We start from the raw sequence: 17,490 nt of genomic DNA, 5'->3' as shown, positions 1-17,490 counted from the left end.
GGAGGTTCTGCAGGCACCCAGATGATATATGAGTCACATTAACTGGGAAGGTCATCTATCTTCTTAATATGCGGGTAACCGGGAACATTGTCTTACTACTTTTTTCCCTAGATCTCCTAACTAGAGGGAGAAAAATACACTTAACCTCAGGAGGAGAAAATACACTTTTGAGTGATTAAAGTTGCCAATTACAATTTTAAGCTCTCACTTTATTCTGAATCGGCAGGAGGCGGAGGAGCTGTTAAAATGCTGTGTGTATGTGTGGTATTTACCTTAAGTCTAATGGAGAAAAGAAAACCAGCATCCTGAATGGCAGGTGAATTAGGGAGGGCTGCAAAGCAGCTTTTGTCTGTCAAACCGTCACTTCATGCCTGGCAACCTGCTAAGTGCTTATCAGGTGTTGTCTTAGTTTACCCCCAGACCAACCCAGTGAGCTAGGACTAGCTCCAACTACAGGGGACGGATAGGTAAGTTTAAATGACTTTTCCAAAGTCACAGGTCTGGAAAATGGCAGAGCCAGATCTGAGCCCAGGTCTAAGTGGAAGCTGGCTCTTTCCTATACACCAAGAGACAGATAAGCACCCAGGGAGTTTCCAGGCTCCTTTCAATGTACCTGGACATCCTGGTGGTCCAGAGGAGCCAGGCAGTCCTGGTCTTCCAGGTGGTCCCCTGGATCCTTGAACACCAGGCAAGCCCTGCTCTCCAGGAGCTCCAAAATGTCCTAAAGGAAGAAATATCAAACATCTGAGTGGGTGTAGTTACTCTTTGAGGCAGCGAATCTATAAAACCTCCAACTCCAGCCCTTGCCATTCTTTTCTATCCTTAGTTTTTTATATTTTAAAAATTTTCTATTGAAAAGATAATATGAAGGAAAAATTGAAAACAGAGCACCTATAATTCCACCACCTTGACATAGTTTTTCATATGCAAACAATGTGTAATACTCACAATTTTACATTCTGATTTTTAAATTAGCATTGTATCATAAATAATTTTCCAAGTTTGTCATTGTTTTCCCAATTATCATTTTTAAGTGACTGGCTGATAGCTTACTGAGTTAATATTAATTAAATTAATTAATCTAATTTTCTCCTACTATTGGCCATTCCATTTATTTCTAACTCTTTGCTGTTATGCATAATGATCTCTGTCCATCTTTAATCACTTTTTCGCCTATTAAATTCTTTCCTTAGGAAAAAATCCTAGGAGTAGAATTTCTAGGTAAAATAGTGTATTTTGGTTCTTTTTAAATGCATCTTAAAATGCTGAAGTATTTTAAAGTAAACCACAGATAGCATGGAATTCCATCCCTAAATACTTCAGGAAGTATGTCTGAAAAATAAGAGCATACTCCTATGTGGCCGAAATAACATTACCACAGCCAAGAAAATTAATAACAATCCTTAATATCATCTAAGATTCATTCCGTACTTGAGTTCTCCCAACCCCAACCCCTTAATGTCCTCTACAGCTGGCTTGTCCACCTTGTGTTCCATTCCAGAACAACACATGGCATCCAGTTGATACAGCCCTTAAGTTGAAAGAAAATCTACTACAGTTCCTTTCTCGGGACAGTCACTTGCTGAAGAGAGCAGTTCCGTTGTTCCCTAGTCTTCTAGAATCCACCATTCAGCATGTGGTTCTTGATAGAGGTTGCCAAATGGTTTGGATAAATGCTGCACCAGCTCACACCACTACTACGTGTAACCCACTCGCAGCTCCATGATCATGCCACGTGCTCACCGAGGACTTTTTGGTTTGTTGGCTTGTTTTCTTGCTAATTTAATAAGGATGAAATGATATTTCACGCTTACTTTAATTACATTTCTTTGATTACTGAAGAAGATGACTATTTCCCATGTGTTTATTTACAATGTACGACTTTAATACAATTCATAGTTACAGGATAAGCCAATAGTCTGTGCTGAAAAGGACCAGTTATATCTACAAAAAAGTATATATAGCTCTGCATTTACAGACCCATGAGGGAGTTAGTCATTATTTATTATAGCACATATGAAACAAGCCTGTGTTAGTCTATACCTGTTCCCTGATTGAATTTAAGATCTATGCGCCTCACTGTGTGTTATTTTATTTATCCTGAAAACATTCCTGCAGTAAAGGGGAGATAGCTTTATTTCATCTCCAAATGAAAAATCTGAAGCATTAAAAAGCTTGCCTCCCCAGTCGCGGTTGTATTAAGAACAGACCGTCTGCGTTAATCTGTACTGTATTTTCTCTCTGAATTGAAGAGGCAAGGAAGAACTGAACCCAGTACACTCATATATAATCCCCTGAGACAGGCAGCAGATCTGTGCCTTCTCCTTAGGCAACTTCAAAGTCAATGCAGCTTTTTCCAGTCAATGGAAATTGTGCTGGTGAATAACATAGGATGTAATTTAAAATTTTTAAGCTAAAGCTATGGCATATGGGAAAAAGAACAATTTAAATGGTGATAACCACAGGACACCAGGGAAATTACACCAAGGTGAATTTTCTTGAAAAAGTTAGCTTAAGTATAAAATAACTCAGATTTATGATTTTTTAACGTAAAATGTTAGGTAATATCAAAGGCCTCCATTTTTGACTACTTTCAGCTTGTAAATTCTCACTGTCTTCAGGGTTTACATAAAAATACCAGTAAGTGTGGAAGAATCTCAGTGTTTTGCTAGCTGATGATAATGATGACAATGACAATGACACTTTACATTTGTGTAGAACTGAACCCAATGCACTCATGTAATCCCCTTTATAAAGTGTAAATTTTCACTTTATAAATTGCTTTGAGGGAATCTCATTTGATTCTCAGAACAGTACTGTAATATGCAGAGGGCCCATTTATAGATTAGGAAACTAAGCTCAGAGATGAAAAGCAACTTGCCCAAGACCATATACACAGTAATAATAATGGAGGTTGACTTTGAGCCACTGATTTTCCTTTCTGAGACTTCTCTTTCTGGTATTATTATGAACCTCCATAATGCTAACCTCAAAACCATTTTCCCCTCCAAATGTACACCTATACATTTTAGTATTCTATTATCTAAATTTATTGACCATGTCAGAGGTAAAAGACCCATATGAAAGAGAGTGGGAAAGAAAGTTTTTACCACTGTAATAGCTTGTTTTTCTGTTAGACTTCTATTTTAGCAATGATAGGGTTTAAAAACAAAGAAATAAAACGCCCCTAGCAGTTCTGCTCAGATGTTCTTTCTGTTGTATGGAACGAAGCATGGCTATTGCCAGAGAGAATGTTAAGATAATGCACAAAACTATTACTATGAGATGTTTTCATTTACAAGGGACTCGTTTAAACATGAACCTGGTTTCTAACCTTCCCCTATCAGTTGAATGACTCTGGACATAACTTCTGAAGCAATCATCTGTGGATGGACATATGTTCTCTCCATGCAGTGGATATCCCTGTGCATGTATCTCTGCACGCTTGTCTGATTACTGACTCAAGCTAAATTCCTATGAGTTGGCTTACTAAGTTCAAGGGTATGCATATTTCGTCAGCTGTGGGTCATCTACCGTAGCCAGCTGCAGCCTTGACTGGAGAGCAAGAATTCACTGGTAGGTCCCAATCCCTTCTGAGTGATTCCGTGTCAATTGTTAAAGTACCGTTTTGAACAACTTAGATTTACTGTTGGTGTTGAGGTTTTACATTTGTTTGGTTTGGGTTTTAGTAGACTAGATATTGAGTTAATGAGATATTCAACAATATTTCAATAATGGCACTCCTCCCTGGCATTCACATGTGCTTTTCTGAGTGGGAGAGAAAAGGGCTGGGATGACAACCTGCAGGTGCATTCAGTGTGAGTGGTTACTGCTAACGTCGAATTTTTAATTATGGAGATTGCAAAATAGCCGGAAATTCATTTTCAACTGTGTCAAAATCTGGGCATGCCCAGGGCAGTGTATTGTTATGTCAACATCATTGGTCATGGGAGAGCCATGGTGGAAAAAAGATTGCGAGTCCCTGGTGTATAATCCTAGTGTCTTTCTAGGCCAGGGATGTGATGGCAATGTTTACACATAATCCTTCTGATTTGTATCTTAATGGGCTAAGGGGAAAGAAACTATTGATACAATCATCACCAGCTAGGAGGATAAAGTAAGTACTCTCAACCCAAACTTATTCTTTTTTGTTTTAATAAGAAAAATGTGTAGCTATACCTGGACATCCAGGGCTACCTGGCTCACCCTTTGGACCAGGGGGGCCAAACTGACTTGCAAGGTCACCTTTGTTTCCTGTAAATGATAAAATGCACACAATATTATTTAAGAGAATTTAATTTTGCCTCATACAAGTGACTTAATAACTTTCATGGTATTTGTCTTTATAGTCTATCTTCAAATATTCCAGCAGATTTTTGAAAAAATGCTTTTTTTCCTACATCAGAACAAATGGAAACATAGATGCAAGATGTGGTTTAAACACACATACACACACATGTACAATTTTATAGTTCATAACAATCATAGGAAATTATAGATCTTAATAAGTTTGAATTTTTAAATTCCACAAAATAGTTTCAAACTTAGGTATCTATTAAGAAATTACTTGGCATTGAGCGACTATATCGTTATATTGTGTTTTAGAAACAAAAAGCAGAACTTGTCACTGTTTCAGCTGCTGCAATCACATTTGAAGTTCTCTGCAAGGAAGCTCAACTCAAAATCACAAAGGCACACTTCATTGATGACTTCATAAGAGACGGCACATTCACAGGTCATTATAGGCAAAGACTCCCACAGGCCCACGGAGCTGTTCCACACGACTGCTGCATCCTCTTTGGACACAAGGACTTACATTATAGCTGGGAGCCAGTTATAAATAAAGGACTCAAAATGATGTGGTGGGGAAGGGCAAGACAATAGATGGCATTGTGAGTGAACAAGAGAGCTAATCAGGCATGTTTTATAGTAGCTGCACACCAACATTCCTTCTTAAGGGGTCCCACCCGGACCTTGTGGAAGGTTCTCTTCCACCTGACCCTACTCATAATTGTGGCTGATTGTTTGAGGGGTAGGAATCTGGTCCATCCCAGGTCAGCCAGTCTTTCCTTGAGAAGTTGGAATAAAAAGTTAGAATTTGAGGTCCTTGGGTATTGAGGCAGAAACCAACAGGATTATCATGGTGTAGATCATCATGATGCCCTGATTCAGAGCATGTTGATAAGCCATCCAAACAGATCCATACAGATCCAGAAAGGACACTGATAGAGGGTTATGAAGCCAGTTGGTAGGCAGGTAAGTAAAAAGCAGACCATGGAGAAAAGTAGAAATGTTTCAAGAGAGAAACCACGGGTTGCCTAGGGGCTGAGTGCCATGAACTTTATGGTCTGGTGGAATTACAGCTTCTATCTGTGGACCCCAGAAGACAGTTTTTACTCCAGGTACCTTGAGTGCATTTCAGTTCCTTGCAAACATGGCCTCATCCAAGTGTAAAGGAAATGAGAAGAGGTAGGTTTGTTCTTTGAGAGAGGCAAAGGGACCATAATAAATTGATAGGTAAGTAGAAGAGGAGCGAGTTCTGAACCTTGAAGCTATAAAATATCAAAATCAAATATGAAAACTTCCCTATTTGTAACCATTTCTGAGGAAGAGACCTAGATTAGTCTTTTGGAATAAATAAGTATGTGTAGTTCATTTTTTCTTACAGCAATTATCATATTATCTATGGAGTGTCTCTCAAAGTGTAAAGCATGTTTCATTGGTGGGAAGGGAGAAGATTTTTAGGTGGTTCATTAATTACTGCTTTATATTTTAAAGTTATTTATTTTAATCTGCATTAGAATAAAATATAACTGCATTTCAAGTCTGTGGATTCACAGATAGTGAGGTTAAGGCTATGTTAAAAAGGTGAATCATTTTAAAGTAGATTTAAAGAAAAATATTAACCCAATGGTATATAAAGATAATGAAAATATTAAAGGTTTTATGCAAACATTGAAATTTAAGATATCCTGATTTTGTTTGTTTGTCTGGATAAAGGATTAATGAGAGCTGCCTTTCTCTAAGGACATTTTTGACCTTGAGTTAACCTTCTACTTCTCTTTCGCTGGAAACCTGATGAGATAGAATGTCAATTGTGTTACAAGGCAACACTGTTTTTGGCACAAGGTAACTAAAACTAAGACATGCAGCCTGTTTTGTAAATAAAGTTTTATTGGCACATAGCCATGCACCTGTGTTTGTGTATTGTCTATGGCTGCTTTCATGCTATAAGTGCTTTCATGCACAATCAAGAATTTGTGACAGAGACCACATAGCTGAAAATATTTCTGATCTGGCCCTTTGCAAAAAACACATGTGCTGAGTCTTGTCTTATGGTAAAAAGAACCCAATTGTAAGTTACATGTGGCCCAGAAATTCTTAAGTGGACTATCAACATCTGGTGAGAAGTCATGGCTTTAGCCTTCTCTGTATACTGTGACTCTTGTAACTGGGACACTAAAAGCTATACCTATGGAGTCCTTAGAAGAGATCCTGGCTCCTGTGGGGCATAGGGCTTCTAAGACAAGGTGGACACTGCCTACTGATGTGGATCTGGTCTCCTTGCTCCTGAGCTGTCACTTATGAAGCTTCAGTCACTACAAGGACTGCTGCAAGGACTCCCCCTGAGGAGGAGGACCTGCTGTGCCCTGCAGGCATGCTGTTTTCTCTCTGGTACGCTTGGATCTGAATGGCAAATGTGGATGATTTGGGTCTTGAGGGTTTGATGATCTGGTAGAGTCTAAAAAGTTGTTCTTTTGATATACTTTACTGTTCATGCCAAAGGTGCTTGCTTACAACATTACAAACGCCCAGGACTATGAGCTTGATGGATGGCTGCTGTATTTCGAAACCATACCTTTAGGTCCTCTCCTTCCATCAACTCCTGAAAGTCCAGGGGGCCCTGGAGAACCCGGCTGACCCTGAGAGTTTAATGAAACAGAAGTAAGACCTTAATTGGGTTTCAAATACAAATGACACATGCATGGTATGATCCAATTATAATTTTCCATAACCCATTCTTTTTATAATTTGCAGTGGTAAAGAAAATTGGAAATGTATTGCAAGCATACTACTATGTGTCTACTTTTTAAAAGTTGATAAAACTCTTAAGGAATTAGAGATACCAATAGGTAGGATCCAATTCTCTATATCTGACTGCAAAAGAGTAATGGCATCACATAACTTTAAGTTGTGAATGAAAAAGTTGATACTAAATAAAATAGTATTAGAAGTCATTTCATACCCAAAACTTTAAAAATCTATTTTATTCCAAAACATGGGTAGCAAATTATATTATGCATTTTCCAGAAGTTGTGATATATATCACTATATTTATTGTGTCTCTTGGCTTCTCAAGGGGTATTTTATTCATGATTGTGAAGACCAAATGTATTTACAGCAAAATCTGTGATATCTGCAGTCAGATAGGAAGGCTGAGAAATCAGAATTTGGGTCATTTTTCAGATGACGCCATATTCTGGAAAACCAGCAGTCTTGAGGCAAGTGTCTATGGAGCTGTTTAGACCAGGCTGGGTCATTCTATACCACGGGAACCAGGCATGAGCGCTGGTCAGAACTTAAAGTTACATCATGGCCTTCTAGAAGGCTCCATTCTTCCCTCAGCATACCGCTTACATTCTAAAAGCCAGAAAAAAGACAATGATATACACTGGCAAATAATGACTCCTTATGGGCACCCCTAGAGCAGAAAAGTTTTATTATTTCTTTCCTCTCCAAACAACAGCCACTTACCTGGTCACCTGGAAATCCTGGAAAACCAATGATCCCTCTCAGCCCCGGGGAGCCTGGAGGGCCTGGGGGTCCAGGAAGCCCCGGCTGCCCATTTCTACCAGGCTCTCCTCTGTGAAATCCAGGTGGTCCGTGTCTTCCCGGCTCTCCTCTGCTCCCTTGCATCCCAGGATTGCCTTTATCACCTGATAGGGTTGGAAGTGTTACAAACCTCTTTGTGGAAATCTTGGGCTGGGCACTAGTTAGGATGAGAGACTTGGTCCTACTTTTAGGAGATGAAGCCAAAGGTACTGGGAATCCTAATTCCTGCCCAAGCCACATCACTATGATTTTTGGCTTCATTGACCTCACTGTAAAAGAGGCTGCCCGAGAACAGACCCAGGGCTATCTGAGGTAGGAGCGAGCATGCAGGATCACATGCCTTAATATGCTCATCTCACAAATGAGGAAGAACTTACTCACAGAAGTTAAAACATTTGTCCCCTAACAACGAGTTAAGGAGAGAGCCAGGACAAGAACGCAGGTCTCATGCAGATTAAGTCTGAACTTGGGAAACAGAACACAAACGTGAGGGTCAAAATCCTTGCTGTGCAGTGTTTCTGAGGACCAATAGCACAGGCATGAGGGTGCTTGTTGGTAAGGCAGAGTCTCGCCTACCCCAGACCTGATTCAGAATCTGCATTTTAACAAGAGCCTCAGGGGACCCATAGGCACATTGAACTTTGAGGAGAACGGGTCAAAATGACTTGAATAGTCATTATGCTATTCATTTTAACACCAGTCACCAAAAACAGGGGTACTTTAAATCTGGAACCAGTATTGTATGTGTATCTCGGGATTGCTCCTACTTTGGAATATCCAAATCTATAAACACATATGAACTTCAGCTAAGTTCTCACATGGAAAAGCACAGAAAAAATATACAATGAGATTCATTAGTGTATATTTATATTCAAAAACTGACCTTTCCTAGACCTTTCCTAGTCTCAGTGTTGCTGGGAAAGTTGCCTAATACACATGCTTGTTTGAATGATCTGTATAGAAATCAACTTATTCGATATAGTTAAAAAAACATAAGTGTTTACCTCCTTCTCCTGGGAATCCACCATCTCCAGGAGGTCCAGGATCCCCGGTTTCCCCCGTTCTGGGAATTATAACCACTTCTCCTTCATCTCCTGGGGGTCCTCTCGATCCTTTAGATGTTAATTATGCAAGAGGAAAATTAACAGAGGCATCATATATGTGATTCTTCTGTTACGACACTTCACATCCAGTTTGCGAAGCCCCATTTAATCTACTAAACTATTGATGTTTATAGATCACACAGTATCGATCCTGTTGATCGATTTCCTAAAGGAAGGGCTTTTAGATTCCTCTCTGAGCTTGTCCAGGAATGGAGTCTGGTGTGCAGTGAGTGCTCAGCGACTGTTTGCTACATTCAACCAAACTGGTCTCAGAGTCTTCAGTGAAAAAACACAGGCTGGGAAAGTTCCAGGTCTAAAATATGTCTCTTTATCCTGTAAAATTTGAATTTCCCATCTCATATTTTCCAGCTCCCCATCTTTTCCTTCCTAGCCACCCTTAATTATTTTCCTTAGATTGAAAGAAGAGACACTTATCTCAACTTGGTTCTCCACATAGAGAATTCCAAAAAGGAGACAAGGTATACAATATGTATCTGCCTGATTTTTGTGAACACTGTCCAGTTGCAGAACTGTGCTGGAGGGGGCTCGCAACAACTCGGTAAGAACTGATTATTAACAATTCAAATATTCAGCAAGCCAGTTATTAAACCATTGTCAGCTTTAAATCAGTCACGGTGGGGGTATTTATGCCATGGCGGGAGTATTTACACCACGGCAATCAGCAATCACTACGAGTCAAGACGTTTTTTAAAAATTGTATTTTGGAGAGCCAGCACATCACTGGAATTAACCTAATTTTTAATTTTTTTAGTGGGATAATTGTATAGTAGCATAATAGCACAGCAAACAGCACTTATCTAAGCTAGTCAAGAATGACTCTTTGATTCCTTGATTCTACATAAATAATTTACAGGCTAGGAAAACAAAAAACAATAGCAGAATCAATCAACTGAGAAGTAAAAGTAATTTGAATTAAATATGAGGCAATTTGCACAAAGGGCTTTAAGGACGAAAACCTTGTTTCTAAAAATTGACAAGCATTCATTCTCAACAGTGCAAATGAAATGTTACCTTCATTCACTCCAGCATCATGGCTAATATTTAACAGGCATAGGCCCTGAACATTTAAACCAGGGGTCTCGAAACTTCTATTTTTTGTTGTAATGACAACTTTCTTTAAATGAATCTCGGGGGAGACTCAACTCAAGGCCCAGATGAGAGAGGACTCATTCTAGTTCAGAGGTCGGCAAACTGCAGCCCGCAGGCCGGTTTTTGTACACAATCCATGAGCTATGAATGGTTTTTACTCTTTTAAATCATTGGAGGGAAAACTCAAAACAAGAATAATATTTTATGGCATGGGAAAATTAAATGAAGTTCAAATTTTAGTGTCCATAAATAAAATTTTCTTGGAACTCAGCTCTGTTCATTTGCGTGTTATCTCTGGCTGCCTTCATGCTACAAAAGCCAAGTTGAGTAGTTAGAACAGAGACCATATGGCCTGCAAACCCTAAAATATTTACTCTCTGGCCCTTTACAGAAAAAAGTTTGGCTTTTTTGTAAAAAAAGAAAAACTGAAACAGAATCTGGGGGCTGGAATTTCTGCCTGCACCACCTTCCCAATAGCTGAGAAGATTCTCTGAAACCCAATAGCTATAAACAAAAGTACTGGTTGGTTTTTTTCTATTAAAAGAGCAATTCATTTGCCATAGTTATATGTCATAAGATGAGAGGTAAGAAAAATGAATTTTGTTTAAAATTCTAAATCAAACACCACAGAACCAAAAGACAGAGGAATCCACAGTGCAGGATAGCCCCATGTTATTTTCCATAGATCATATCCATAGGTTCTGATCAAACACCGAAACAAACCTAGGTTGCATCACTGTGCTGATGACTCCATTTACCTTTGGCTCCTCTCAGTCCCGGGTCTCCCAGGAAGCCAGGCCAACCCTTCTCTCCAATTTCTCCCTTTCGGCCAGGTTGTCCCTCTGGACCAGGCTTTCCTCTCTCTCCTGGAAACCCTGGGAAGCCAGGCAGCCCCTGGAGTCCTGAGGAAATGAGAATGTGAATTTTTAGGGAAACATTTCAAAGGCTAGTGTGGTTCCTAGATCTGTGTTCCGTGTTGTCCACATAGAGATGCACATTCCCACCTAACTCTGAGTTTGTTTTGAAGGTGAACAACTGCTCTCAACCTCATCGCATGTAAGAGCTGGGCTCTCCCATCCAGTCCTCCGTTTTCCACCCCACAGCTCTGAAGTGTAGGCCCTTATGTTTCTGAGTCCTGATCCCATAATGCGCTAAGAGAAATTGGTGTCGGAGAGGTGGGGTGGAGGGTGGGGGCCCATCCAAAGTAGAAGTACCTTAGCCCTGAACCTACCCTTTATCGGATCTACCCAGTTCATCAAGTAGAAGTGTTTATGGGTTCTGTGAACCTAACACCCCCACTCCTTTTCCCCACCAAACATTCTGCCACTAGAAATAGCAATACAGAGGACAGAAAAAGGGACATGTCACTCAGGGAACAGCAAAATCAGGCTAATACAACAGTGCATTCTATAGTATGGTCTAACAGCAGTTTTCACTGCGCAGTGGATTTCATGTTTATAAAATGGAAGGAAATAATGGAAAAGCACTACCTACCCTTTGGGCCTGGAAGGCCAGGTAGTCCATCATCCCCAAAGGGGCCTGGGACTCCTGGTGGTCCCAGGGGTCCGTCTGCCCCAGGCCGTCCCGGGACTCCAGGGAGGCCCTTCATTCCAGCTGGTCCAGGAGGCCCCACATCCCCTCGCTGTCCTTTCCAACCTGGGGCACCTGAGATAAACCACAGTGACAACAACATATGAAGACTGAAAACTGGCTTCACACACAGGCAGGGAAAAAAATACTCATAGAAGCTTAAATTGTTTATCTATGGCCAATTAAACAATATTTATCAGCTAAAATAACAGTCATAACTCTTCATCAGTCTAAGGATATATTTTTCTGGCTGCTCTTTAAAAGAAGGCAGATTACTTGAATAAATATTTCCCAGTAGAGATGCATGAATATTATAAAGAGGGGGTTTTTTTTTTAAATGGAAAATAGATAAGAGTGAAGAACAAAAATATTATTTGTATTTATTCTTGGGGGGGAAAATACTAATAGAAGAAAACTTTCCAGGTGTTTCCTAAAGCTCCGGCCAAGTGAATTTTGCTTAGGCTGCTCACTGTGATGAGAGAGTCACAGAGATCAGAGCAACGTCATTTAGTACTATTGGTGCTAAAAATAAAGCTGTAGTGGCAGAGTTTGCCCCATTCTCATGCCGATCCTGCGAAGAGGGCACATTCCTGAATTTGGACGAATGGAACAGGATTTAAATAACAGTGACAATCTGAACGGTGAAATGAAGATCTTATTGGAAAGAAACCCCTAGCACCTAGCACCATATGTTGAGGGACATCCCTTCACGGGTCTCTTAAGCCCCTACACGTCTTGCTGGGTGTGCCAAGAATACAAGGTCCTGACTGCTCCTTACCTGGGCTGTTTTTCAAGGTTGTGCATGCAGCAATCAACCTTGGCCGATGAGACAGCGCCTCCCCCAGTACAAAAAGCAGACTGCCTGGCACCATAAAATGGAGGTTCCCAGCATCAGAGCTCCTCCCAGATACCACTACCCATTGTGTGCGTGGCATCCATCTAGCCCCTCATGTCACCCCCGTGACTTGGGTGCCATGGGGAAATGACAGAAACCAATATGAAGCTCATGCTACTTTCTGTGCCATGAATAGTAAAGTCTTTTGTCTGTGCCCCAGGAGTCTTGCTTCTGCCAGCATCAGTAGAAGAGCAACAAGTGAGCTTATTCCTTTGTAAGTGGGGTAAGCCCCAGACCCTTCACAGTTCTTGACACCTACTGACACTTACCTGGACTGCCTGGAGCCCCAGGGAGGCCCGGTTGCCCTGGGATCCCTGGAGCGCCTCTTTCACAGGAATGGCCAGGTGGACCTGGGATACCTGGAAACCCGGCACTTCCCTCTCTGCCTTTGGGACCTTTGAGACCCGGGAATCCGGGCATGCCAGCTGGCCCTGAAATGATACACTGCATCTGTGACACTCATGGCAGAAAACTATATGGATGCCCACAACAAAGGTTTCATGCTTATCAATTCAGGAATTAAACATTTTGATCCTGACTCAGTGCTCAAATGAGTTAAGTCTCTGAATGGATTTTCTTATCACAGATGATAGTAAGCTCCAAATGAATGGGAAAACCAGGCATTGCTGACAGTTGCTTGACAAGGTTATGTAGACAACAAAGAAGTTGCTTATGCAAATTAAAAACCATGTGGATCTTCCTGATTTTAATTAACCTCTAACATTGCATTGCGGCAGGTTTTACACCAAATCTCCACCATACTTACAAACCCGTTCGCACTGTATGAATTTGCATTTTGTAAGATATTTCATCACTTGAGCTCTTAAATTTCTATTTATTGGAAAAGCAGTGTCATAATCTTCAGAAAGAAAAATAAATCCCCCATAATTCCATACCCTAACCTAAAAATCTATTTTATTTTTCCATGTGTTCACTGTACATTGGTTCATAGTTTTACATTTTTAAAGTAGTAACCACAGAACACATTCAATTGTTGGATTATTTCACATAGCACATTAATCTGCAAATGTTTTCCATTTTGTTGTAATCTTTACAAATATAATTTTCAATGCTAATAGCTGAACAGTATTCCTTTGAGTGTGTGTGTTGTGTATTACTTAACTCTCCATATTGTTTCCAATTGTTCCTCCATTGTGGATAGTACTACAAGAGTATTTTCATATTATAACCTTCATCTTCTACTGAACAGTTCTCTTAAATACATTTTCACAAGTGAGACAGTAGGATTACTGGGTTAAAACGATTTTCATTGACTCACATAATGTATTATCTTGATACTTTCCAGTTAGTTGGGGTTTTGTACATGAATATTTTGACTTGAAAACTACCCAGTTTACAAGGGTGAGGCTTACTTCCTCACCCTCCGTGTGCCCTGTACGTGGATACAATACCTGTGTACTGTCATGGATACCTAATAAATGCTGGCCCTTCCACTGACAGAAAGAACCAGAACAGTGTTTCTAAAAGTCTGGTCTTGGGGTCCACTTCTAGTCACATTCACCCAAGAGGCTAAAGTTCAGACTGGGCTGCTGGGTCCCACCCAATCCTAATGTAAGGAATCACACTTCCTGAGACTGGGGCCCAGAAGACCACGATGTTAATGATGCCCCACCCCGGTGATTTTTAAGTACATTAAAATCTGAAAACCTCCGCTGGGGATCCTGAAGAATCCTTAGTGATTTCAGAAAGGATGTGAGTCAGTGCCAGGGCCATCTTTCCATCTTGAGTTTCACTGCCCTTCCTGCTACCCCTGCTGGAATGAAAGTCCCTCCACCTTGTCACCTGTCCAAATAATACAGCTTGTCTGCCAGGGCTCAGCTCATGCCCAGCGCTCCCACTGAGCTTTCCCTGAACGCCAGCCCACACTGTTCCCTGGCTCTGAGCTGCTCTTCTCTTACAATCTGTCTTGTCCTCCTTCAACCTGGCAGCGACAGTGGGCAGGTTACACGGTCCCTGCTCCTTGGTGTTAACATACTGTCCTGACTTCAGTGACCTGTTCCAGAGCTGAGCCAGCTTTGGGGACCACAGGGACAGCACAGCCCTCATACCTGCAGCTCCTGGACGTCCTGGATCACCTCTGAGTCCTTTCAACCCTGGCATCCCTGAAGGACCCCTCCTTCCCGGGGGTCCTGGGTGGCCATAAGCAGGGTCTCCGGGAATTCCTTTCTGACCATTCACCCCAGGTGACCCTGGAGAGCCCGGGGGCCCCACAAGGGAGGACCCCTTTTCCCCTCCAGGACCTGGATCGCCTATGTCACCACGAAAGCCTAGTGAACAAAAAAAATTGTTTCAATTGTTAAATGTAGAAATATAGAACCAATACATATATAAAACAACTACTTTCATAAAGCCACTCTTTTTTTAAAATACAGAGGTACTTACTAAAATTAAGAGTAACTTAATAGGCAATGTTGTTTTTGCCACCTTTGGCAGGAAAGTAAATTATGACTTTGTATTTCCTCTAAGCCAATGATGTTTCCCTGATTGCTTTCATTCACTGGCAAACAGTCTGTCTGGAATGAGCAGTTTCTACAATATCATAGACCAAGGATAGCTTACAATTCATGCTTCAGGTGGAAGAAGCTCTGAGAACTTATAAAATTATCATAACCTAAAAGTTACCGAAACACAGCTAAGAGCTTAATGTATCAAGAAAAATGATTCCCCCATTATCTAGGGATCCCTGGGACATTGCTTAATAAGGTCATCCAGTCTTAGCGGTGTATACACATTCCTAAACGAAAAACACTTATTTACCAGGTGGACCAGGTATTTCTGATAGTCCTGGTTGGCCACGCTGACCTTTAACCCCATCCAAACACCTCAGCCCAGGAGCGCCCCGAGGACCTGGAAATCCCTTTGGACCTAAACAATGACAACAATACACAGACTCAATAAAACACAAATCAAGTGAGAACAAGACAAGGTGATTTTTTAAAAACCTATGTTAAGTCTTTTTTAGAGTATTTGTACTTTATGGAAGTAAAGGTGTGCCCTAGCCTGGTTTTCATAATCATTTTATGAGTTGTGTGCTCCAAATAAGCGTTTCATGGAGAGTGATTTTGTTAAGGTGCTTTCTCAAAAGCCATCCTGCAAAGGAGTCTTCCTAAAAGCCTTGGGGATGCACAGCACCATTCAGATGAATCTTTTGGGACCTTCCCATGCTCTGTCCCAAACATGAATGTGCAAGCGTAGCCCGTCCTTCTAGGAGGAAAGAGATGGTGGCCAGCGTGTGGGCTGATAAGAAAGCACCAGAATAAAGACCAAAATCTGTTTCCTTGCATCTTACTGCATTTGCCCTTAAGTGAGGTACGGCAAAAAGCATCTACAAAAGGAATTGAGATTTTTTTTTAAACATTCTGTGATTTCCTACTAGGAGTTCTTAGCTAAAACAACTTCAAAGAAAGTACAACTGCCAACTTAAAGTTTGTCTTCACTTCCCTTGAGCTGCTGAAAGTGATCACAAACTTTTTTGATCCATCCATGACAACACTCAACGTGAAAAGGAACATTCAATCAGTCAACCAGCAATTCTTCACTCCACATTGCCCTGTGGTGGATGGAATATACTTCCCACATTTTGCTCTGGACTTGGTCATGTGACTTGCATTGGCCAATGGGATATTAACAAGCATGAAGCAACGAGAGGTGTGAACTGTGCCTGTGAAGCTGGGCCTGCCCTCTTGCATTTCTGCAATCACACGAGCAGAGCACCACCCCGGCCCCGCAATGAGATGCGTGGTGCAGACCTGAACTTGACCTTGAGTCAGGGACCAAACCAATAGAGACCATCTTAGATCGGCTGAACCCCAGCCAACCTGCAGACCCATAAAAGAGAAAAATATTTGTGGTTGTAGCCCACCGAGATTTTGAGGTTGTTATACAACATTATTGTGATGAAAGCTAACGGTTATAGAGGGCAAAGGAAAGTCATCCATCATTCAACCTTTAAACACTTTCTGTAGCTGTGTGGGACAAGAAAGGTCACCATTAATAGCCATGCTAGTATTTAATGGGTCAATTTAAGCGAACTCTGAATAAATAAAAAAGAATTAGACAAAATCCCTTCTACAATTTTGGGGTCTAAGTCACCTATAAACAAGTCATTCGAATGAAGCTGTTGCATAAAAGTGCAATCAAGGATGTAGATATGTGGGCATTTTTCAGACTATTTCTGTAAATATGTGAAGTTTGGATCTCTTGAAAAGTAGAACGGAGTAAAACTTACAATCAGTAAACAAATGATCATTTTTCACTCTTGGGGCACAGGAAAAGAAAGAAGATATGGTTTTAAAATTCTCAAAGGGCAGATGTTTTTACTGATATGTGAAGAAATCAAGATAAATTTTATCACAAAGAGATAGGAAAAACCTATTCAGAATGTGCCCAAACCAGTAGACTAGAGACCCAATGGGAATTACTACAAATGCTGTTTTCCCATAGTCCCTCAAAACACTCATAATTTAACTAGTTCCCTGAGGGTTTGCTATTGACTTATCTGTCTTGCTGGTTCTTTTACTCTGGGGAATGTTTAAGACAGTATCTTCTCCTTATCATACCTGGAGGTCCATCAAAGCCTGGAGGGCCTGGCCTCCCCGGGTAGGTTACGTTACAAGGAATTGTATCACCTGGAATGAAAAAAAATAGTGGCATTCACATAATTGATAGCCCAGTGTAATGGGACTCACAATGACAACTCAGTCAAGATACTTTTTCATATTGTGTGTGGAATTCAAAGGAAAAGAAGACTGCCCAAGTATCATTAGATCACTTGCACCACTTTTATTCTGGATTCCTAGAAGATCTGTCCTCAAATCTGAACTCCAATCATCAGAACAGTTATAAACATAAGGGGAATAAGAAAATACGGATTCCAAGAAGTATCAGTTTCAATAACCTAGAAAACATAATGTGTTTATAGGTCCGTGGATATCTAAT

At 40.8% G+C, this 17,490-nt stretch overlaps 1 protein-coding gene across 7 annotated transcripts in view; it reads right to left on the bottom strand.

The window, feature by feature from the left end:
* The window catches only part of COL4A4 (collagen type IV alpha 4 chain), a 123,054-nt gene that overhangs the window by 31,338 nt on the left and 74,226 nt on the right, over positions 1-17,490 (bottom strand). For all 7 annotated transcript variants that reach the window (XM_046644939.1, XM_046644940.1, XM_046644941.1 and 4 more), the window contains 11 exons: positions 17,112-17,180; positions 15,310-15,417; positions 14,601-14,819; positions 12,801-12,962; positions 11,541-11,711; positions 10,805-10,948; positions 8,838-8,945; positions 7,756-7,937; positions 6,860-6,923; positions 4,180-4,254; positions 614-721 (listed from right to left, as the gene is read on the bottom strand). In XM_046644939.1, the coding sequence (XP_046500895.1) occupies positions 614-721; positions 4,180-4,254; positions 6,860-6,923; positions 7,756-7,937; positions 8,838-8,945; positions 10,805-10,948; positions 11,541-11,711; positions 12,801-12,962; positions 14,601-14,819; positions 15,310-15,417; positions 17,112-17,180 (1,410 nt within the window). The remainder of the gene's footprint in view (positions 1-613; positions 722-4,179; positions 4,255-6,859; positions 6,924-7,755; positions 7,938-8,837; positions 8,946-10,804; positions 10,949-11,540; positions 11,712-12,800; positions 12,963-14,600; positions 14,820-15,309; positions 15,418-17,111; positions 17,181-17,490) is intronic.

This window comes from Equus quagga, chromosome 17 (genome assembly GCF_021613505.1).
Source record: "Equus quagga isolate Etosha38 chromosome 17, UCLA_HA_Equagga_1.0, whole genome shotgun sequence".
In the NCBI taxonomy this organism is placed as follows: Eukaryota; Metazoa; Chordata; class Mammalia; order Perissodactyla; family Equidae; genus Equus; species Equus quagga.
Note: the sequence above shows the minus strand (reverse complement) of the source record. Positions and strands in the feature narration are given on the sequence as shown.